Raw genomic sequence first — 23,802 nt, 5'->3', positions numbered from 1 at the left:
TCGACAGCATGTGTTCCGGTACTGTGCTGTGTTCTGTGCTGTGTACATTGTATGTGTCAACATGAGTGCGCGTAATGAAAGCACTTACGGTACGCCACATGGTTGCTCTAATGCCCTTCCCTGCGCGGCGTGATTGAGAAGAGACAAACAGGGTGCTGTGCATTGGCACACAACGGAACGCAACCAGTGGTAAACATTTGTCCTTCATTCATGATTTTAAATGAATGGACGCTGCATTATTATCTCAAGCAGGGGATCAATCTTCAAACCTATCACAGAGGACATTACGTCCACTGCCTTGGTAAAATTATTCTGTGACATAATGAAAAAAAAAATCCCAAATCTTATCCCAATTCGTTAGTTTGTTGTGTTTATATTGTCTTTAGAGTTACTGATTTACTCGCCCCATCGACCCCGACCAGACGTTGTGCGAAGCACAGACTTGTGTACAGTGACAGGGCTTTGTATCACACACACAAGCCTTGCCCGTGTGGGTGGTTTGCGCAATTTGTGATGGGGTCGGGATGGATGATGGAGGCATAAAAATATTCATGTAACTGTTGTGGCTAGCCAGGATGTTCAGAAATGGAAGCTATTGACTGTATCACACTCACAAACTTACTGTCAACTCTATCAGTATCACATTTTGTGCCACGATCATGGCAATTTTCTGCGATGTAACACTACAAATAGAGTGTCTGGTAGATTTTTGCAACTGGAGAAATACAAGTCATTTCACACTAAAACATACATATCCATAATGTCCATAGTTAACATAATACATGTGCAAAATTTCTCACCATAATCATGAATAATGGTGAAGTTATGAGCAAATAAAAACAAGGTATTTTTCATCCTCACGCTGTCAAAACCTTGGCGAAAAAGTGGGTCGCGAGCGTAATGAAATTCACTGTCAAGCGCACTCCAGTGGGCGGTGCTATTCACTGCGTTTATGACATTCAAAGCGCGCGTGTTTCTAAGGCTAAGAGCGCATCCTTGTCAGCTAGCACACACCTACCCAGCCAGCTGTGCGAGGCCCCCTTCGATCCCGCGGCACGCACATGTACTTGCACTCGCACGCGATTTGTACACACGGGTTTATGAGATCGATGACCCATCATACAAACAAACGTATCACAAGTAACGTAGGTCTAACAGAGCGGCGGAGTAAAAGCGCACACAGTAGTGGTGCATGTGCGATATGTAGTACAGTGTACATGGAGACGCGCACATGTACCGGTACTCACATTACGTACCGGCGGTGCGCTATAGCAGCTCTGCGGAGGCTGAACATCGTACCTATGCATGCAAAACCGACTCGACTGTATGGAGCTTCGCGTAAGTGCGCGCCGTAACCACGATTCATGGCGTGTAACTACGTGTCTAGACTTGTAGGCCCCGCCTCGCTTAGTTCGCTGATGCTGTTACTATGCTGAAAAGGGTATCTTAATCGCTATTTCGCGGGTTTATCCTGGGGAATAAGCGAAAAACCAATGCTATTTTTGGATTCAGCACCATTGAATCCTCCTACACCGGTATGACCAGTTTCACAGTCGGACGGAACAGCCGAGTTATAGCGATGTTTAGGCTTAAATCTGAATTTAGGTGGCAATACGTCTTGATATCTAAACTCGGCGTAGGACGAGAAGAATGAGACCACCACAAGCTTTCATATGATACCAAATTTATGGAGATTTGTTCCCGGGATAAACCCGCGAAAATGCCTGAAAGGTGATTTTAAGCCAAAATTGTGGGTCCACTTTTTGACCGAACGCGCGCCCTACGTTTGCCCATTGCCCAACACGCACTGAACGCATCTGGTAGTCGTAAGTTTATTTGAAAATGCTAGCACTTTTGCATTCAAAATGTGACTTTCGTGATATCATTTAGTATCGAAGGTAATATGATACATTTCTCTTATTGTAAAAAATGTTTTGAAGTAGTTTTATGTTCTGTAGATGCATAATAAGACCTAGAAAATCTAGGTCAAAGATGACTTGTGAACTCGCGACTTTTGCGTGAATTTCGAAGGGGATGACAAAGCGCATCGCGCTACCGACGCCCTACTACAAATGTAAAGCTCGATAATCCTGCAGCGGAGAGCAAAGGCACATGATATCGCGATTGCACAGTGTTCGATGTGTCAGCTACCATTACGCAGCTAGTTACAGTGAGTGAGGCGGTTTTCAGTGACCTCATCACTTGTCAAACGGTGTTCCATACTGCAAGAGAAGCTCGCCATCTGCTCAGTGTGCGGTGGTTCATGGGATATCACCTTGGCGTACGGGGAATGAGGTACCGATAATTTAGGTCCATGAAGTGCACGATTGCCGCCGATGTACCAAGACTCCGTCAAGCTTTGTGATTGAATCAATCACTCAGTCCCCCAATCAACTGTAATTTAAATCCATCATAGATCTAGATAAAAAAAAATGGAATGGGAAAAGGCCAAAAAGACATTGCAGGAAAATAAAGCTGTTTACAAAAAGGTCCCAACGGCAACGCCACGGTATGCATGTATGACATGACATTGATAACTGAGGTATTTTTATTGCCTTGCAAGGTGGTGGTGTGTGAATCTGTGATACATGAATTCGTCGTAGTCGTACATTGGTCATTGCAATTGGCGTGTGTCAATGTGTGGCCGGCTACACACAGTGGGTTTTGTACACAATACAGACAGAACAGTCATATAGACGCTCTAGATCTACATTAGTAGACACTCTACATACATTTACAAGTAAATTACGTGCTCAATATTCAAATTGTGGTTTGTAATGAGTGTACGACCACTGCACTGGCACTGCACAGCTACTGAAACTGTACTGTAGTACTGCACTCTGCCACTGGCATTTGTCATGTCATAAACTGACTCACCCTCCTGGGTATCCATCTCCTCCGGCTCACTTTGAGGTCGCTCATTGCTGGGGTAGTGGTTCATAGTGCCTGTAGGACTCTTGTTAGTCTTCTTGGTTGATTTCTTCTCGGTCTTCTCTTTCGTTTCCACAACCGACGTCGCCGAATCTGACCCCCTGTCACTGCCCTGCGACGAGGGGTTTCGGGACGCTGGAGGCACCTTCACGTGCTTACTTGCGATCCGCCCAATCTCGGCTGATTTAACCCCTGCTCGCAGGGGACCTCCTCTCACACGACAAGCCTAAATCTAAGATTTTAGGGAATCAATCGGTAGCTGAAGATATGGGAAACAACCGCATCACATATGTACGGCGTGTTGGGCACGGGCAATCCATTCAATGCATGATTGTACTCCCACTCGCGCCTTGTTACTACACTGTACAGTGGGGAATAATACGTTCGATAAATGTAGCGGCAATTCCTTGTGTATTTCTATGGGCAGGAATACTGCAGCGCGCGATATCGACAAGAAGTGTCTCGCATACGATCAGGGAGAAGTGCAAAATGGCGTACTAGTATGTCATTCCCAGCAATGCATTGTGGGATCGGACTTCGCCGACTGCTGTAATAAGCTGACCGCTTTACGGTCAGCCAATGAACTTCACATTGGCTTCGGGTGTAGTGAAGCTCTCACAATACTTTCGAATATTTTTAAGTAGTTTCCCTGCAAACTATTCACCATAGATCAGCAGAAATACAAAATCTTTCAATCATCTGACGACAACCAAAGAGAAAAAAGGAGGAAATTATTATCAGCAGTTTGCATGATCAGTGGAAGAATCGCATTGTATCCTAACATGTATCGATTTCAACTGATTAGAAAAACTATGTACTAGTAATATTTTTTACTTGAAAAAGAGAAAGCATATTCTCTCATTTTTTTTTGTTGTATATACAAGTACTAAACACAACTTTTATATGGACAAACACTGTACAGCAATACGTACATCAAATCATAATCATTCTACAAATGGAAGACGTACTGATTACCAGCGAGAAGTTGATGTAAACATCCGGAGAGGCCGGGGTGGATAACAAATAATTATGACTTTTAAATACTGTAAAACATGATATATTCGCGGCATGAATTTTTTCGCGAATTGGAGCCGACGGCCTTTTTAGCGGCATGAAATTTTCGCGAACTGGAACTGGTATTCAATGCATATAGTGTAGAAAAGAACTTTCGCATGCATTTTAATTTCGCGAATCTTCGCGCTCGCGAAATTCGCGAAATTAAAATGCACGCGAACATTTCTCGTTTTACAGTACTTTGGTACAGGTCTGCGATAGCTGTGATGTGGCAGGTGCTCACTTTATAGACAGCGATTCTGCTACGATCCCCCAAACTGACAAAGCCACAACATACCGATCGTGGCGAGACCGCTTAAAATCTTCTCTATCGTTGTATACATGTGTCTATCAGCATTTCAGCAGCGTGAAGGGTCGCCACCAAGTTTTGAACATCGAGAGCAAGGCTGTTTTACAGCATTAAAAGCGGCATTTATATTCGTAGCTCTACGCGTACAGCGAAATCAAGTGCACCTGAAGGCGCGGGCTCCCATCGCCCACGATAATTTTCACTTTTATAGTAGATCCTGAATGTATTACGCAACAGGAACCAGGAACCATGGACAAAAGAACTGGTGCACCAGACCAGAGATGAAATTAATGGAAAAAAGCGCGGAGAAATTATTTTCTCCAAGTAGGATTACACGAGTATGTTCTCTGTTCATTGTTTGCTTTTCATTTACCATTGCTACTCAATGCAAGTATATGCCTGCCCTTTTCATTTCATTTTCACTCGAAGATTTTGGAGTGATCCCTGACGTCACTCCAAAATGAGTGAAAATGAGCATTTTCACTCAAAATTCACTGCCAATTTCACTCGAAATTCACTCTTTTTTGTATTCACTTCTTTTTAGAGTGAACATTTTCACTCGATCTTTTTTTAGAGAGTACAGCCTGCCATGGGCCCGCTCGTAACACCGTTGTATAGGCCTTGATGAGCATACTCAATTATGCTTAATGAATATTATAAAATGGGCTTTAGAATCTCTGCCAATCTCATTGGTCAATAAGACCAAGTTTACAGTGCGAGGCTCGGCGGCGGTTCGGCCGCGGGCCGAGTCCACCTTCATTTCAGTGTAAACGCGCAAGGCCAAATGTGAGGCCAAAAATTGGCCGCGCATTTGGCCACGCTCCAGCAAGAGATGCTATCCTAACATCTTTTATGAAATGGGGGCCCTGCACTGTAGAAATGATGAAGAATGGGCCTTATTGTAGTATCCTACATATAGGCATAATGCATTTTATGTAGTACAGTATCTTAAATAAAAACAAATTTGTTTTTTCAATTACAGAGAAAATTCTCATAAAAAGTATAGAGCTTGACCTTGATGACTGATAATCGGCTCATGCAGCTCACAGTTTGACACCATGCAGCCATATACTCGCAGAGGCTTGTAACCAAGGAGCCGGAAGGGGGCGGGGTGGTCAGGGGTTGGAACGACACTCCCCCCCCCCCCCCCCCATCCACCTGTCCCCCGGGCTATATAATTACAGAATAAAATGATACACCTCCGATGATGGCCGTACGCACGCATGTGGTGGTGGTGGGGGGGGGGGGGGGGAGGCAATTGCCCCCATACCCGAAATTTTCAAACCCCTTTGTTTTGAAAGGATTTGATCAGTAAATGAGAGAACTGCGCTGAAACGAAAAGAATTTACTTTGAGTTTCTTATTTATTTTGCAACTTCAATGAATGAAGGAAACGTATCGTCTTACTTTTTTATGTGAAAATTTTCCTGATCGATCATTTCATCCAAAGTGTGCACAAGATCGTTGAATTTCTATTCCAAAACTGCGAAAGCTCCCTCCATAGTGTGGGCGGGGGGTAAACCCTCGTACCTTAATTCCCCTGCATGCCAGATCGGTCACTGCGCTCAGGTATTAGACTTTCAAATAATTTGATTAGTAAACGAGAAACTTATGCAATTGCGATTACAAAATTTTGTTTGTTTTTATATAATAGATTTTATTTTTTACCATTTGCATAACAGATTTATAACCCACGTGGAGGATATCGTCTCACTTTTCTTTAAAAGTTTCTCATAAATAATTTTCACCCAAAGATTGGAAATGTCCTCCCTCCGCCCCCCCCCCCCCCTATGGGGGGGGGGGACCACCGTGAAACATAATTATATCACAATCCTGAGTATCCTATGGGATCATTATTATAGCAACGTATACATGCCTCTCCCATCATAGATCCTATACGTTCGCTTCTCTCCTTCAATCAGAAAGGTCAATGGACTGAATTTACACTTTTTGACATCCCCCCCCCCAAAAAAAAAATGTGTTTTCGTCTTAGATCTGAAAGCATCAAAAGATTCCTTCAAGTAACTCATCACCTTTTAAGAAGAAGAAATAAACACTATATCTAACGTCTCATGATGATATATTTCTTTTTTAAAATCAGAATGCTTGACATTCATTGCTAAAATTAATGATTAATTAATTCTCTTCATTTCGAACCCCAAATAAAGAGTATATAAGATTGTTGTTGTTGTTGTTGTTGTTGTTGTATTTTCAGTTGTGGAACCATAAAGAGTCTCTTAAGAGTCTCTTCATTCAATAAACAAATTGTAATTCTTAAATTGGCTACACATAGGTAAATGTTTCCATCCAAAATGTGCATTTCCCCCCTTTTTGCTTTCGTGCTTTGTTAAATTCTCCTTATCGGATATGACATAGGCAGGCCAGTAAAATATCAGAGTTACCAATAATGACAAGAATGATGACGTCTGCAAAAATGAACTATAAAGGCAATGTCCCCATGATTGTACATATTCAATTCAATTTCAATTCAATTCATTCACCATCATTTTGAAGAGTACAATAAAGGACATGCAAAAAGTACATAATCGTATACAAAGAGAAATTCAGATCAAAGAAGAGAGTTGAACTTGATGGTGCTATGCAGAAACCCACCAAGAAGCAAGCATGCAGTGCTTTAGATAGAACCCCTCCCCTCATTCATATTAATCCACAGAGCGAAAAAAAAATCATTATACATGTATCAGTCGCAAGTACGCTTGGGAAAAGAGAAAGAGTAATATAGATAGAAAGATGGATAGATAGGTGACAATACATACATTTCTTACAGTATGATAATCAAAATATAATAAATATATAACATATCAATAGAAGATAGATAGAGATGGAGTATAGAAGATAATATAAACATTACACTTGACTTCAAGCACAAGAATTTAGCAGATTGAGCGTTGCATCATCACGTTGCATCAATAAACTAAACCTGAATATATGAAAGGGGCCCCTGATATGTTCATGTGATAGATATTGATATAAAGCATATCATATAACGTACACTCCTCTTATCTGACGGATTACTAATTGATTTTTCTTTTTCTTCTTCAGTGAAACATTTGACATCGTCAAATGTTTTCTTTTTTAATTCCTTCTCGATTGTTAATGATGATTCTGTGGATGCACATGATTCACAAAGCACACGAGTCATACAGCTAACAAGTCATACAGGCCTCCAGTGTTACAGCCCATGAGTTCGACATTAAAGGGGCATTCCGGACGATTTTTCATAATTTCATATCATGTAGTATACATAAATCGACAGCTCCATGTATAGATTCGTGGAACTTACTGTGGTCCTTGAGCAGAGAAACCAATAAATTGTAAATCTTAAACAAATTACACTGAACAGTGTAGATGACATCAGAGCCTCATATATTTCAGAAATGTAGCAACGTAATACCGCTTTCTCAACAAGTTCACCTGTGAAAAATCTGTGCATGCCTTCTTCTTTTGTTCTGCTTCCTTGAGCCCCAACTCATGCATTCTTATGGTGAGGCTGCCATGTCACCATCCTTGTTCATTGCAATTTGTTATAGATTTTGAAAACATTCTCATTCCTCATCCCAATCACTATAAATTCTGAAACTTTGTACTCAGTTTAACTTATTTATAGTTGTTCAAAATAAAAGTCTGAAAATCATCCGGAGGTCCCCTTTAAGTGAACAAGGTCCACGAGTTCGACATCAAGTACAATTTAGTTAAATACAGCCCATGAGTTCGACACTGTTAGGCAAAAAAAAAAAGTCAGTGACTTCGACACTACGCAGACAAAGCCCACGAGAACGACATCACACACACACACACACACACACACACACACACACACACACACTTACATACACAAAGGCTCATGAGACCGACAGGATGAATAGCGCCATCTATATGAGTGTATAATTGTATAGGATGTCCAGATAGTGGTACGAGATAAATGTATAAGGAAGAATAATTAATGATGGGGAAATAGGAGTTGCTGTAGGGTGTTACTGTGTTGCCCTCCATCACCCCCTGGAATTGTCGATACCTTTATCTATGTGTGCGTGTGTGAGTGTTTGTGGAAAAAATAATTAATAAAAGTTCACTAAAAGTGTGCAACAGATCTTTCTTCCTTAATTCCGAAAACGCAAAAGCGCCCTCGTTTGCATACTTATTATTACGAACTTCTCGACATTTTTAGGTAATCTTACTCCCCCCCCCCCCCAAGGAAAAATGGCCATAGTAAAATCTTCGAGAGAAAAATTAATATTTACAATCTTGCTCTCCAGTGCACCCGGCAGTATGTTATTTTCCCTTTCTATGTCATTAATGCAACATTACTTTATGCAGATACATACTTGCAGTTGACATAGATGGCGCTGCTCATCCTGTTGGTCTGGTGGGCCGACTTTGCCTACTGTCGGTTTCGTTAGCCTTTTTTTATTTTATTTATTTTTTTTTTGCGTAATGTCGAACTTATGGGCTTCTTGAGTTGCCTATAGTGTCGAACTCATAATGGGTTGTATGACTCGTGAGCTGTTAACTCGTGGGCTGTATAACTCATGGACCTATTTTCAATATCGGTCTCGTGGGCCGTATGACTCGTGGGTGTCGGTCTCGTGGGATGACCCCGATTCAGTCACCATAAGTGCTCAATAAAGAGTGAACATTCTCATGAAAAACAAAACAAAACACGGCTATCCAATGAAAGGTCCGTCGCAATCATTGGCTGCTAAGTTAAAGCTATACCCCACTCTTGGACATATTCTGGGGAACAAAAAAATCTATGCGAACCAATTATATTGGAGAGGAACCCTGGAATATGATAACAAAGGGACATTTGAACTTTGCACAGAATTACACTACAATATGCAGACTTGAATGAAATATGTGCTTCACTATTCACTAATGACCATCACCGCATATTGAAATATTCTAATAACTGAAATATTTTAATATTTTTAATGATGATGCTGTGATGAACTTGGTATAGATGATCAATACTTGCGCTAGTTTTTGTATACAGGCAGGAAGAAAATCAGAAACTTTTCTTGGTTATACCGGTATAGGAATAAAACGTGTTTTTAAAGGACAAGTCCATCTTCATATACATAAGAATTTAGAGAATGCGGCAATAATAGTAGAACACATCAGTGAAAGTTTGAGGAAAATTGGACAAGCCGTTCAAAAGTTACGAATATTTTAAGTATCTGCGCAATCACTACTGGAAGAGAAGACTACTACAGTGTATGATGTCACATACGTACAACTCTATAAGGAAAATAAAAAGAGAATTTCACAAAACTTTACTTTTTGAATAAAGTGCACATTTCTTCGACTTGCTACTGACGTACGTTAAGGGTAATATCATTCCCCCTGCCTTCTGAAAGAGAGAAGTCGAGTGTTCTTTTGTTATGCGAGAAAAATGGAAATATGTTGAATTTTCTTTATTCTTTCTTTATATCGTTGTACTCATGTGACATCACAAGCCATAGTAGTCTTTTCATCCAGCCGTGACTGAGCAGAAACTTCAAAAATTCATAACTTTTTAACGGATTGTCCGATTTTGCTCAAACTCTCACTGATGTGTTCTACTAATATTGCTGCATTCACTCAAACCACATGTCTATGAAGGTGAGCTTGTCCTTTAAGATCATCATCATAATCAATTTGTCATTGCTCCATCTCTTTGGAACAAACTCCCTTTTCATATTTAAAATGCTGAAAGTGTATACTCATCAGGACAAGTTCACCTTCAAAAACATGCGGATTGAGAGCATGCATCAATACATTAGTGAAAGTTTGAGTAAAATCAGACAATCCGTTCAAAAGTTATGAATTTTTGAAGTTTCAGCTCAGCGATTGCTGGATGTGAAGACTAACATACAGCTTGTGAGGTCATGCAGAACGATATAAAGAAAATATAAAGAAAATCCCTCATGCTTTTACTTTTCTCTCATAATAAATGAGCACATGACTTGCCTCCTTCAGAAGGCAGGAGGAGTATAATATTACCCTTTAAGTTGAGGGAATGTGAACTTTAAAAAAAATGAAATTTTGTGGAATTCTATTTATATTTTCATTGAGTATACGCATGTGACATCATCGACTGTAGTCTTCCTATCCAGCAGTGACTGCACAGAATCATAACTTTTGAAAGGATTGTCTGATTTTCCTCAAACCTTCACTGATGTGTTCAACTTGAGTATAAATTGCTGCTGCAGCTGCATGCATTAGGCTCAATCGACATGTATATGAAGGTGATTTTCTCCTTTAATTGATAGTAATATTCATTTTTAATAATCATATAACAATATTGATAAGTATAATATGCTGTTATATTCTATGTTCTTTGCTGTTGTTTTTACAATACTTGTATTCATATGGTGTTATATTCTGTGTTCTTTGTTTCGTATAATGCCCCTATAAACGCCAGTATAAAAGATTAAGCGCTGTCAAGGCCATATGTGTTATTATTATTATTATTATTATTATTATTATTATTATTATTATTATTATTATTATTATTATTATTATTATTATTATTATTATTGTTAATATTATCATTATTATCATTGTTGTTATTTATTAGGCCTTGTATTATTTTTTTCACTCAGAATACGCCAAATCACTGAGAACTGAGTCATCGGCATTGAAATCGTTAAAGGGGTCAGGGAACTCATTTTGGCGTTTTCGGGCTCCGAAATACAGGATAAAGAGTCTCTGTCTGCACAAAGGGACTCTATATAGGCCTATAATAGGAAAGTGATAACAGCTAATCTTTTGTTCTCAGGCTCGACTGCAATAATAGAACTAGATGTCGAAATTTAGTTTCTTTCATATGGTTTGTATTTTCCATCTCCTCTTTCTTTCTATATTTTACTCTCTCTTCTTGCTCTAGCAAAGTTGTAGGATGTATGGTAGCTATTACCTGATGATTATGATAATCAAAATTTGATACAAAGACTTTATCAGGGCTGCCAACTCTCACTCATTTTGGTCCATTCTCACTCTAAAACTTTATTTCATTTGCATGCATTTCTCTTGATCTCACTCATTTTGACTCCTTAATTACAGCATTGGCCTATGGGAGTCTCACTCTCAACTAGTTTCCAATGTTGGCAGCCCTGCTTTATACTATTCAAACAGTGAAATTTAATTAGGTATCATCCATATATCATATTTTAGTGTTCGTATCCGAAGTTATTCTCGTTGATAATGATAGTGATGATGTTGATGATGATGATGATCAATGATGATGATGATTTGATTTTTTCAAAAATTTATCAAACCCTGGATGCTCATCATAACACAGGACAAAACAATAAACGCCAATAACCATTATTGGGTGCTGCTCTCCTTGGTTTGACAGCCTGTGTGATATTGAATGCTTGCGAGAAAGAAACTAACCGGATACAGTAATCCTTCCAGCATAAAGTAAAAGCCAACTTACATCTAATATATTCTCATGAACACTCAGTCAATCCACAGTCATGATGTAGGCCTTATGCTGTATTACCGTTAGGCCTACCTTACTTTTATTTTTATTATCATTATTATTATCATCATCATCATCATCATTATTAATACTTTATTATTACTATTATCATCATTATCATCACCATCATCATCATTATTAACATTTTATCATTATCATTATCATTACCATCATCGTCATCATCATCATTAATATCTCATTATTATTATTATCATTATTATTATTATTATCATCATCATTATCAGTATTATTATTATTATTACTATTATTACTTTTATTCTATTTGATCTATTTATTTATTCTTTTTTTACCGGCGAATAAAAACTATCAAAGAAAATGATTATCTTGCATGACTGGGCTTCATAACAAATGTAGGCCTATACAGGGCCTTCCAAATTTGTTGATTATTTTCTGAATTTAGCAAAACCAAAAAGTTACGTTACCAATTTGCAAAATATGAATATTGCTTAAATATTATCAAAAATTATCATAATTAAAAATTGTATCATATGCAACTAAAAGATAAATAATTTTTTTAGAAGATAAATTATTTTGCTAAAATTCTCCGATATTCATTTTACCTTAAAATATCAAACTAAAATTGGCAAAATTTCAGTACTTGGAGAATGGTTACTAATTTTTCACTATGTTCCTCTCGCGAAATGTATACAATCGAACGCCTCTCGCCGATGTGTACGCCACACAGGAGTACGAGTGTGTACTAGGCAGTACAGGCGCAGTCCGTACAAAGTGTTCGTGTTGTTGGTGATGCGTTGTGTGTGCCGTTTTACGTGCACTGCATGCATGCGTAAAGTCTATGCAGTTTTGAAACGTATGAGACCAGTCGATCGAATGCATTTCCGAGTAAAACGAGGGAGAGGTTATACCCACAAATCATTCATTTTTACTTTCATTTGCCGTGGAATCTACTCTTGTTAAGTTCTCGCATGATCTGGTAAGAACACTTTTTTTGCATCATGAATGAAGGCCGCGATCGCGGGGACGAATCTGGCAGCGAGATATGGAATTCAAGTAGCAGCTGGGAGGCACAATGTCTGGAAGAATTGGACAGGGAACTCGAACCAAATTTGGATGAACGCCTTCCGCAAGAGAAACAATTTGCGACGGAAAAACTATGGTATTCCTTTCAGAACTGTGCGAGTGCTGTAACTACATTATATAAAGGTGTGTAATGGACAACTGGTAAATATGGATGTAGAAACCTTTGCATTTTCAATAACAGGTCTGTGTTCGTATGTATGAAAACAAATGAAATGAATTTAACTGTCGCGTCGAGCGAGGGTGTATGGTTCAATGATGGTCATACTTTTTTCTTTAGTTATAACTTTGCACATGCTGGTTCAAGGCAGTTTTCCTCAAGAGAACGCCTGTTTTCAGGTCCCCCCCCCAAAAAAAAGGGTCATACTCATACTAGCATTTAGAATGCAAGGTCACTGCTATGTCATGAAATGAACCAGCAGTATGGTAGGTGTCCAACACGTCGACATTGAAACCGACACCCTCAATCATTGCCATTGCGCGTAAATAAATTAATGAACATTCAAGCATGAGTGGTTCTTCATTCTTCATTGGGTCGTTGATTTTACTATTGGACACCCAACTATACCCAATTTGTTAATAGTACATTATTAATTTTGTCGAATCATGAATGTAATCAAGGTAAAAGCAAATTAAATACCGTCTGAAAATTCTCAAATTATGCTGTATGGTATACACGTAGAGTTCTAGCACTACATTATGTAGGTAGAATATAAGAACGACCCATGTCCAATTTTTGGCCAAATTCAGTTTGACATGGGAAATTGTAGCTTATGCAAGGACTCATCTTGTGTATAAATGATAAATTCTAATTACCCTGAAATGAATGAGTTAAATCTTATATTAATGTAAGAATGAAGGACTTGGGTCATTCTTACATTCATACATGTAATAGCGCCCTAGGCCTCTCTCATCCTTCTCTCATCTCTATAGCAGAATATCATGTATTATGAATCAAAGAACAACCCAAGTCAGTTCGGGAAACCCACTCACAAGGGGGGCCCCTCCTTATAAGTAACCCGTCCCCCTTTAACCCCGTCCCCCTTATAAGTAACCCCCGGGGCACCCCTTATAAGGAGTCTCCACGCTTTTTTGCAATGCAACGCGAAAATGAAAGGACTGCGGCAATTCGCTTGATTATGTCCATAAAGCTTCACAAGTTTCCTAGTTACTCACGAAATTTGAGCAAAATTGGTTTGAGGCATCATATCTAAAATCATGGATTTAAATGCGATGTCAAACGACCCATGCGAATGCTGAAATGCGAGCGATTACTGGCGTGAGTGTCGCCAGGCGCGGCGGCGCGGCAATGCTTGAGTGCAGACGTGGCGACTGAGTACGAGTCCGTACTCGGTCGCCACGTCTGCACTCAAGCATTGCCGCGCCGCCGCGCCTGGCGACACTCACGCCAGTAATTGCTCGCATTTCAGCATTCGCATGGGTCGTTTGACATCGCATTTAAATCCATGATTTTAGATATGATGCCTCAAACCGATTTTGCTCAAATTTCGTGAGTAACTAGGAAACTTGTGAAGCTTTATGGACATAATCAAGCAAATTGCCGCAGTCCTTTCATTTTTGCGTTGCATTGCAAAAAAGCGTGGAGACTCCTTATAAGGGGTGCCCTGGGGGTTACTTATAAGGGGGACGGGGTTACTTATAAGGGGGACGGGTTACTTATAAGGAGGGGCCCCCCTTGTGAGTGGGTTTCCCGAACTGAAGTCCATATGAATCAAAGAACGACCCAAGTCCACTACACAAAATGGCCTCTCCACAATTGATGTAAATGTTAATTGTCATAATGATGTTTTGATTTAATGTTACCTTCCCATCACAGTTAAATAGAATATTATTGGACAAATAAAAAAGATATAAATTTTTTTTTAGTTTACTCGAAATGGTCTTCCATGGACTTAGGTCGTTGTTACAATTGTATATTCATATACTCATTTGCTTCTTACCAATGCATGTCCAAGTCCATCTTGCAACTTGTAAATATTCATGGCCTACAGATCTATATTTAACCCTTTAAGTTAGGATCTGACAAGACTGGAAGTGAAAATGACAACTTACAGTGCAGAAAATTCTGGAGTTCATACATGTGAATCTGAAAAAAAAAGATCAGGTAAAAAATGTGTGATCAAGTTACATACATACACACACACACACACACACACACACACAGATGTGGCTATCCAGTAGTATACAAATAGTGAATGGTCACGAGTGCAATTGCACGAGATTTCGCACGAGGTGAAAGATAGAGGCGCTCTATTCAACGAGGCGAAGCCGAGTTGAATAGTGCGCCTCATCTTTCACCGAGTGCGAAATCTTGTGGAGGTGTCGTGGCTGAGTGGATAAGAGCGCTCGTCTGTGAACGACACGAGCGTGGTATGGTTCGTGGGTTCGAGCCCATGCCAAGCCCGACACGTTTGCCCTTCAGCAAGGCACTTTATCCACATTGCTGCTCTCCACCCAGGAGTATAAATGGGTACACGGTAGGATGAGAAAGCTTATGTTGGTTGATCAGCATGTGCGCGCCTGTAAAATGGCTGCGACTGGCTGGAATGCTCCCTAGGGAGTGGAGAATGAGCACTGTTAGTGCTGGTTGGAAATAATGTATCCAGTGACCGGGATAATAATAGTCTGTAAAGCGCATTGAAACCCTGAAGTGTGTGAAATCAAATGCGCTATATAAAAAACCAGCTATTATTATTATTATTATTGCATGAGTAAAGACCATACACTATTTGTTTTATACAACGTCCTAGTAGATCTTCATTTGGTTGGAGGATTGTTGGGTACATGTAGGTCTAAGTACAGACCGTAGGCCTAGAAGTCTATACATACTTGTAGTATGAAAAATATAGCCATACTTACATGTGGATCCACTGCGATTCTCTTTCTGGCTTGTGCAATCAGTGTAGATACAGGTCACAGCTAGCGCTCATACACGTACACTAGCACTACATAGGCCTACATACGCGCATGCATGTACTGCACACGTACACTGCTCTAGCTGCATGTGATCCTCAATATGCAACACACACAGTACATGCAGTACCGTACAATTTCTCGAACCATGGAATAGAACGAAAAAATCGAACCAAGTTGCACGCAAAAATAGAACCAAAATTGCACGGCGCGTTGAATGGAGTACTTATTGAATATCACGTCACCAACAATCCTCCAATCAAATTACAAGGATTTACTTGGACGTTGTATAATATCAATTAGAACGAATAGTTTTGGCATTTTTAATGGGGGATGGGATAGGGGATTGCCATTTTTGTGTTGTTGTAAATGATATTTTCTTTTTATTTCCTTCCTCTTGCCCTACATTCACAATAAACAAAATGGTTACATTGTACAATACCCCCCCCCAAAAAAAAAAAATGAGATCAGAGTATAAAAATGCACAGAGTAAACACATCATTGTTTTACTTGATTCATTGTTTGACTCAATCATCAAAGAAGACAAAAAACACCTCACAAAATACCTTCATACAGTAACTCATATCACTCAACAATGATCATAAGAATTCAAAGCTTACACTAAATTTCTTTTTTTTTTCAATCATATAGCTTATAAATGAAATCATGGAATATATGAAATCATATTTCTTGTCAAGTCTGACTATACATGTACTTGTAGGTCAAGTCAATTGTTGCAGTACAAGACTTCCTTGTGCCTCTCCTCCACTAATATCCCTCCACTTAGACAACGTACTGTAGTTCGTTGTGCATGTGTGCGTAAGCTGCAGGCTAGCCCCATTATTGAGGACAGACCAGGATCAAAACTGGATGATGAAACCCCCACCAAGTCTGAACGGGGGATAGCAGGAAGCCTACAAATGTTGTACATGTATGAAGGTTCATTACGTGTACAAGTGTATACCATGTACATGATTTGTAGATTGCCTTATCTGAAGACACTGTAAGGTCATGCAACATTTTTCTGTTTTTGTTGTGTTTCCCTCTTCTTCTTTTTTTTTTTTTTTGGGGGGGGGGGGAGGGGTAGTCTTAACAGGTCAAATTACTATCACACACCAAACTGCCTTACTGTGTTGGAGTATGACATTTATTTGTGTGTGTACAATGTACATGTATGTTGCTGATTTACACTGTACAAGTTGTACAAATGTACCTTGTAATTGTCAGTTATGAGATGATCAGTATGTACAATTATTGTACAATGTACTGTAGCTTACACTATGTCTTGAAAAGTGCTACACTGTATGTTGATAGTACAGGTAGAGACAATAAATCTTTTTGGGTCTTTAAGTGCATGGTTGGAAAACATGTTTGAATTAGTTGTCCACAAGAAAGGAAAAATTTTCGAGATTCCAGTCATGCAGATGAATACTGCAGTGTAATTGTAGTTTTGTCATACTTCCTGGATCTAGACAAGTAAAGAACTGTGCAGAATGCATTGTAATGGCCTGCATTGGTGCAAAAAGTTCATGAATGGAAGTTTGCTACTTGGAAGAGTTTCATTATATTTGGTGTACAGTGGTTGAGGCCAGAACTGTCTGCAATGAACAGTACTCAGAGTAAAGGGGCAGTTAAGGGAGCTTTTTTCCTCGACTGTCTTCTTTGTCGTTTCCTGCTCTTCATGTACACCATGTACATGTTATATCCAATTGCATTCCCAAGAAACACCTAGAAGGCTACATTGCATAGCAGTGTACATTAACCCAGTCACATTCTGTTTTATGTACTAAGTATCACATGTATTAATGTAATGTGCTGTCAACCTTGCCTAAGTTGAATCTATTTGGAGTGAAAGAAATACAACATTGTAGCTTCGACTTCGAGAAAATTTGACTTTATGAGGGATTAAAATCCAAAGAATATAAAGAGAAGAGGACTTGCAAAGACCTTCGACTTACATGTTGGAGATTATTCGTCTTCTGCAAGGTTGACTGATATATTGCATTTGTTTTGTTATCCTTTGCCTCAGTACAGTGCACTCCTTTGATAACCAACACGGTAAAAATAAAACTCTTGTTCATTAGAATAAATAAAAAAATTCTGGTTACTAGATTATTGTTTATACTCTAGCATTTAGCTATAGCGAAATTTTGATATTAACAGAAGAAAACTGCCTGTTCTGAGGGTTTCTTTATTATGGGAGTCATCTGTGTGTTTGCACATTTTTAATGGGGAAATTTGTTCCCATTTGCTGTATTATTGAGACATAAAGATATTTATGCTATCAGGAAATATAGTAAATGTCTACATATTGCTGGTAAACTTCCACCTCAATTCACATTTTCACAGCTGCTCTTCATTACTTCATCTACATGTCCATGTAGATATGGTTTGAATTTCAAATTTTATAAAAGAGACAAGTTGCAGATGCACACATGATGTACAATGTACATTTACAATGGTGTACAATGCATTTAGGATAGAATGCTTTTGAATACTGGATCAGTGTTTAGCATATTCAATGAGTACAATGAATCAATTGGAAAAGGAGGTAGCCTAAAATAGACAGCGTTAAGAATTCTAAGGCCCACTGCACCTGTTGACTAAATCTTTCTAGGATTGCTGAATAATCTTTTATCAGATTCACTGATTCATGTGAAAGGTTGGACTTCGGGTGGTATTCTGAAAATCTTCCTAAGTTTCTTCCTAAGTTTCTTCCTACAGCTTTAAGTCAGAAACTTAGGAAGTGCCTAGAAAAGACAGAATTGGTATTCTGAAATTTCTTCCTCTAGAGGCACTTCTTAATGCAAATTAGGCCATCCTTATCCCCGCCCACGTCCTTTCTTAAAGGTGTATAGTCCCGGTAGTGTTGAGGGCGCTGTTGATGATACTGTCGATCACCGTTAGCATTGATATGAAGATTGCCGAAGTTGAGCTGTCATCAAGAGTAAAGGGCGTAGGTGTTGCTAAGTAACGTTGCCTTCGTTGTCTTCTCTGCGCATCACGCAGTCTGTAGTAATGCCAGGGTGCGTGCATATGTGCTTCTTATTATGACATCGCAAAAGAAGTTTGCTAAAGCTGCCATCCCCCTCAGCGGAATCATGAGCCGAACTGTGATCGGACCACTGACTACAGTGGATCGGACTCCTTCGGACTCGGAGAAGTGGGCCACAGCGTAAGCGCCAAAGAGGAGTCGATAGCATAGGTCTCTATAGGAAACTTGCGCTGTGCGCCCGCGTACATGCATTTGACTAAAACACCGGGACCATGTACCTTTAAGCCAACACGAAATGCCGTATCATAAGGAACCAACCAATGACAATCGCATAGTACTATGACGTAGGGTCAAATACACGTGTGCGCTTCATGTCCCCTTTCTCACGCTCATTTCGCGCATCAAAGTTCATGTGCGCGCAGTGAATGATAAGCGCACCTATCATGATGTCTGCAGCTTGCTATTCTTAACAACGTACTTAGGACAGGGGTGGAGCTTTCCTAAATATCTTCCTACATTAAATTTCTTTCCTAAGTGCATTCTTGAATACCAACTTCTTCGTAAATCAGAAATTTGCATACTCCCACCCCCTTCCTAAGTTTCTTCCTAAGTTTAGGAAAAAACTTAGGAACAGACTTAGGAAGAAACTAAGGAAGATTTTCAGAATACCACTTAGGAAAAAATCCTGACTTAGGAAGAAATTTCTTCCTCGGAAGGATTTCAGAATACCACCCTTAGTCTTTCATTGGTTGTGTACAAACACAGCATGCTGTATGTCGTACAATTTTAGTACATGTATACACTGTATGATGTTGAGCAGACTCATGATGATAATGGTACAGCATGTACCTCCCCTGCCCTGATTTGCAAAAATGCATTGTTAGAGCTAACAAGGAGTTTCGGCCAGCCATTCGATTGCCAAAGGTCACATTTAAGATAGATAAAGTTTAATTAGGCTGCTTGCATGACCATCAAAAAGTTATATTTGTCTCCTTCTCTGTCAGATTTGATACTTTTGACCAGAAATTGAGAGAAAAAAAGTTTTGTTTCGTTTTTTTCTCTCTTGGCGCCTTCCTTCCTGTCCTACACAGTACACTGTACAACTCACTGTATGGCTGATGTACTGACTTTCCTGCAAATGTCAACGTCGACACTGCAACAGAAGTCCAATGACTATATGTGACATGGGACACAACCCATGTCAAACATGATGGTGTCTTCCACAAGTTTCTTTTATGTTTTACCTGTTTTTTCTCTGTATTGTCTCGATGTCACAGAGCGTCTGTCACAAAGCAATATCCACTTGCCCGTCTGGCTGGTCTTCAAGAATGCTGCGGAATCAGTCACACAATTGTACAAAGGTGAGTAATGACATTTTGTGTGTTCATTTGTACAAATGTGTGTGTGTGTGTGTGTTTGTGTGTGTATGCTTGTACAACATGCTTGAATGCTTCGTCAGTTCACAAGTACATCATAGTATCATCTACATGTATGTCTACAGTTAGCGCCAAATTTGGTGTATCATGAAGAGGGAAGCAAATGATTGTGGCTTTTTGCACAGTCAATGGAGAATCTGTGCACACATGTGCCTAAAAAAGAAATATGAAAAAAAGAAGAAAATAAACACAAGAACTTTGTCTTTGTTTTTTCAAAGGGGAAAAAATCTTATATTTGAAGCTGACTTGAAGCAGCTGTTTGTACTTTAAGAAAACTACAAAGTGTGTGGATAATGCAGACTTCTGCATCTGAAAATTGTTAAAAGGTGGTACTGTAAAAGTGGATATTTTCGCGCGACTAATTTTTCGTGCTTGGCCGGGTAAGCAGAGTTTTGCGTGTTTTTAATTCCGCGGAATCAAGACATCACGCACAGGAACATATGGCAAGCAAAAATATTCGCGTGCTTTTATTTTCGCGCTAGTTTCTGGTTGCGCGAAATGCGCAAAAATTTCAACACCGCAAAAATTTCCACTTTTACAGTATTATTCTCCAAATATTGTAATTGTCAACAGAGCTGTATCTTTGGATTGATCTCTTTGTTGTGATTTTGTATTGTGACTTACAGATAGTCTAGATGCACATAAAGGTAGCTTAGACCTGGGCATCAACATTGGGCATCAGCGACGCACCAGAGACATCGTCGCCTGGGTCAAGAAGCGGAGGCGGCACATCCGACGGGAGGACCTACTGGCGTTCCTTTGTGGCAAGGCAGCTCCGTCAGCACGCATGCGATCAGCCCACAACGTGCCCCGCAGCCCCTCGGAGCGCTCCTCCCCCCGCACTATCTCCCCACCTCGCGAGGTCCCACGGGTAGTGGAACCTGCTGACGACCTCCAGCCCTTCAGAGAGGCATTAGCGCTACAAGGTTAGTTTAGCATGTGGACTATTTCAAGACTTTTGTCAACACTTGGTGCAATAGTATATCATTTTGATGGTCTTTATGAAAATGCAAGTCTAACTTAACTTATTGCATACAAGGTGTTGGGTGCTACAGATACATACTTCGTCTTGGAGGCAGTAAGTTTTTGTGTATAAAATGCGAAGCGAATGAAACAATGTTCAAATACAACCTGAAGACTTCTGTTGTGTTTGTGTACTGGTATACATCATCTAGATACCAGCTAGAAGTGTTGATGTATGGCTGACATGTTGCATGACAACTATGAGAAAGTCGTAGACAGTTGCAGCACATACAGTAAGAAACTTAACCTTTTTCCCCTGCTCTCTGCTTGTACAGGTCTCAATGGTGCAATGGCCAACATTGGTGTGTCACAATCGCCATCTACACACCACTCAAGGCGCCGCCACTCCTCCAACCACGACCTCTTCCCGGAGGACCTCGTCAGCCACCCGGACAGCCGCAAGCGCTCCAGTGGTAATTGCGGGCCAACTGGGGAAGGATCACCGTCACACAAGCGCTCAAGGCTACTATAGATATCAGCTAGAGAAACACACAGCTGTTAAAACCTCGCGGAGAAGAGAGAAAAAAATAAAAAGCTGGAAAAAAATTAAAAGTTATAAAAAAAAAAGCTAGATGTATCTATAATGTGCCATCTCTGAACTTGTCATCGGTGATATATGATATGGATATATGTACCTGTGTATATGTCTCATGAATCGAAACAAATATTGTACTAGGTGAATACAGGTGAAAATGAATGTTGCCTTCCTTTGTAAGTGTGCGTTTTGTATCGATTTTGTGAGCGCGAGGAGAAAGACACACGTGTCTCTGACATCCAGCAGACTCGGTAAACAGATGTCGGAAAGAAATGGCACTGGCTGCGTTAATCGTCTCAGTCTATACTCCATGTTGTCTGCAGCAGTGCGCTGTACTGTATATAGTCAGTGTTCCTTTTACGATGCGACGAAAGTGTGTGAACAGTACGGCAAGTTGTGTTATCCAAGCTTCTGGTGGCATTGCGTCTCCTATGTTCCGCTCCTGTCTGTGACTGTTGGTAGTGTACCATGTTATATCAACATTGAACGCTCCTTTTCTCGTGAATGTAGTGGCTTTTTTTTTTTTTGTGGTGGTCGTTGTAGTCAGCTATATAACTTACTGCCACATTTAGTGGAGAACCAAGCAGCCTCACTGTAGTGTTTTTCAAAGCTATGAAACAGCCACTTTTTCTTGCGACAAGAAGTGAAAATCTTTACCCCCATTTTCTTTAGTACTTTTGCATTATCTACTTGCCTCACACATACTCAACTGGTATATAAATCAGATGAAGAATTTACTGTCAGTAGTTTGTGACACATTAATGAGTACAGACTCATTGCAAGAGCTTTGATTGGATTTTTGTTTAACCATTCACGTGCTTTTAGTGCTGATTGGCACAGAAAACGGCAGTGTGTTCTACTCACTGTCCAAAAATCCCTAGCACAGAAATGGTGATGCGCCTCGGTCATGTGCTTGCAATATGTAGGAATTTGGCTTCTCAAAGGCCATAAATAAATGGATGAATCTGCTTTCTCTCTCCTTCCCAAGAGTGAGAAAGATTATGAAATGGCTGAAAATTTGACTGTGGTCAGATGAGATGATAACAGAACCAGGTTGTTGTATGCTATCCCAAAGAAAACTGTTCAGCTTTCTTATATAAAGTGAGATCTGTCCTGGAGAAGCTACGCTGGACAAAGTTGTCAATGTACTAATTGTTGCTATAGGAGTAGTGAACCACAAAGTCTCAGGCTTAGCACTAGATATCATTGTGAAATCAATTGGTGGGCACTCTGTCGTTCCATACACTACACACACACGCAGAACAATTATTCAATACACCAGTCTCACAAGTATTTGTGCATCACTGTCTTGTTGAATTGCTGAGTAGAAACTGCTTGCAAAATTCAAAGTAGTCTGTGAGTATGTAGGTTAGTGGATTTTATGTCCACTAGTTACAGTCCATCTAAAATCTGCCGACCGCCACTTCATCTTTCCACCTCTAGCACTGCTGTGGCATTTGTTGAACTGAAAGTATGCCTCAAAAGATAACATTGTAGTGATAGACCAGAAGACATTGTATGAACGAGTGCTTTGTGCTCGTGTCTCTGTTTGACAGTGTGATATGCATGTAACTTGATAGTGATTACAGCTTTGAAGACACTGTAGAATGCTACCAACTTTCTTAGTGGCATTGTATGAGTCATTTTCAAGTGAGATTCTTCGATGGAGGATGAAATATGATTGCATTGCCCTTATATTATTTTTTCCCTTCTAAATCAGCAACCATTGCTTGTCGACAACCCCCCCCCCCCCAGAAAAATATGTATGTGTATCCACAGCACTACAACTTTATGATGACTACACTGTACATCAAGTGGTGATAGCTTCTCCTATGAGAATGAACAAGGAAGTGAAAACTCTATTTTGATGTTGGGTATTACGATGCTGTGCTGGAGTTAATGGAGTATTGGTATGCACATACTGGGTAACCTCTTTGATTTGTGCTGGACTACCCTGAGAATTTCATTTGTAAAGTCATTAATGTGTATTTGTTAAGTGATTACCAGAATTATAACTCAATTTCCACTTCCAATTTGGGCA

General features: G+C 39.8%; 2 protein-coding genes across 3 annotated transcripts in view; one reads left to right on the top strand and one right to left on the bottom strand.

Moving 5' to 3' along the window:
- LOC139742862 (ubiquitin carboxyl-terminal hydrolase 7-like) overlaps window positions 1-3,332 on the bottom strand; it is a 61,788-nt gene extending 58,456 nt beyond the window's left edge. For both annotated transcript variants that reach the window (XM_071653375.1, XM_071653376.1), the window contains exon 1: window positions 2,878-3,332. In XM_071653375.1, the coding sequence (XP_071509476.1) occupies window positions 2,878-2,941 (64 nt within the window). In that variant the 5' untranslated portion in view covers window positions 2,942-3,332. The remainder of the gene's footprint in view (window positions 1-2,877) is intronic.
- A 9,286-nt stretch (window positions 3,333-12,618) lies between these two features.
- LOC139742875 (HUWE1-associated protein modifying stress responses-like) lies at window positions 12,619-22,265 on the top strand. The gene is made up of 4 exons (XM_071653386.1): window positions 12,619-12,964; window positions 20,045-20,128; window positions 20,830-21,129; window positions 21,502-22,265. The coding sequence occupies exons 1-4, from the start codon at window positions 12,757-12,759 to the stop codon at window positions 21,696-21,698; spliced, it is 789 nt and encodes a 262-aa protein (XP_071509487.1). The 5' UTR covers window positions 12,619-12,756; the 3' UTR covers window positions 21,699-22,265.
- Window positions 22,266-23,802: the final 1,537 nt, after the last annotated feature.

This window comes from Diadema antillarum, unplaced genomic scaffold (genome assembly GCF_040938485.1).
Source record: "Diadema antillarum isolate AM-2024a unplaced genomic scaffold, OU_Dant_1.0 seq00001028_RagTag, whole genome shotgun sequence".
NCBI classification, from domain to species: domain Eukaryota; kingdom Metazoa; phylum Echinodermata; class Echinoidea; order Diadematoida; family Diadematidae; genus Diadema; species Diadema antillarum.
The sequence above is the reverse complement of the archived record's forward strand: the minus strand, read 5'-3'. Positions and strand labels throughout refer to the sequence as shown.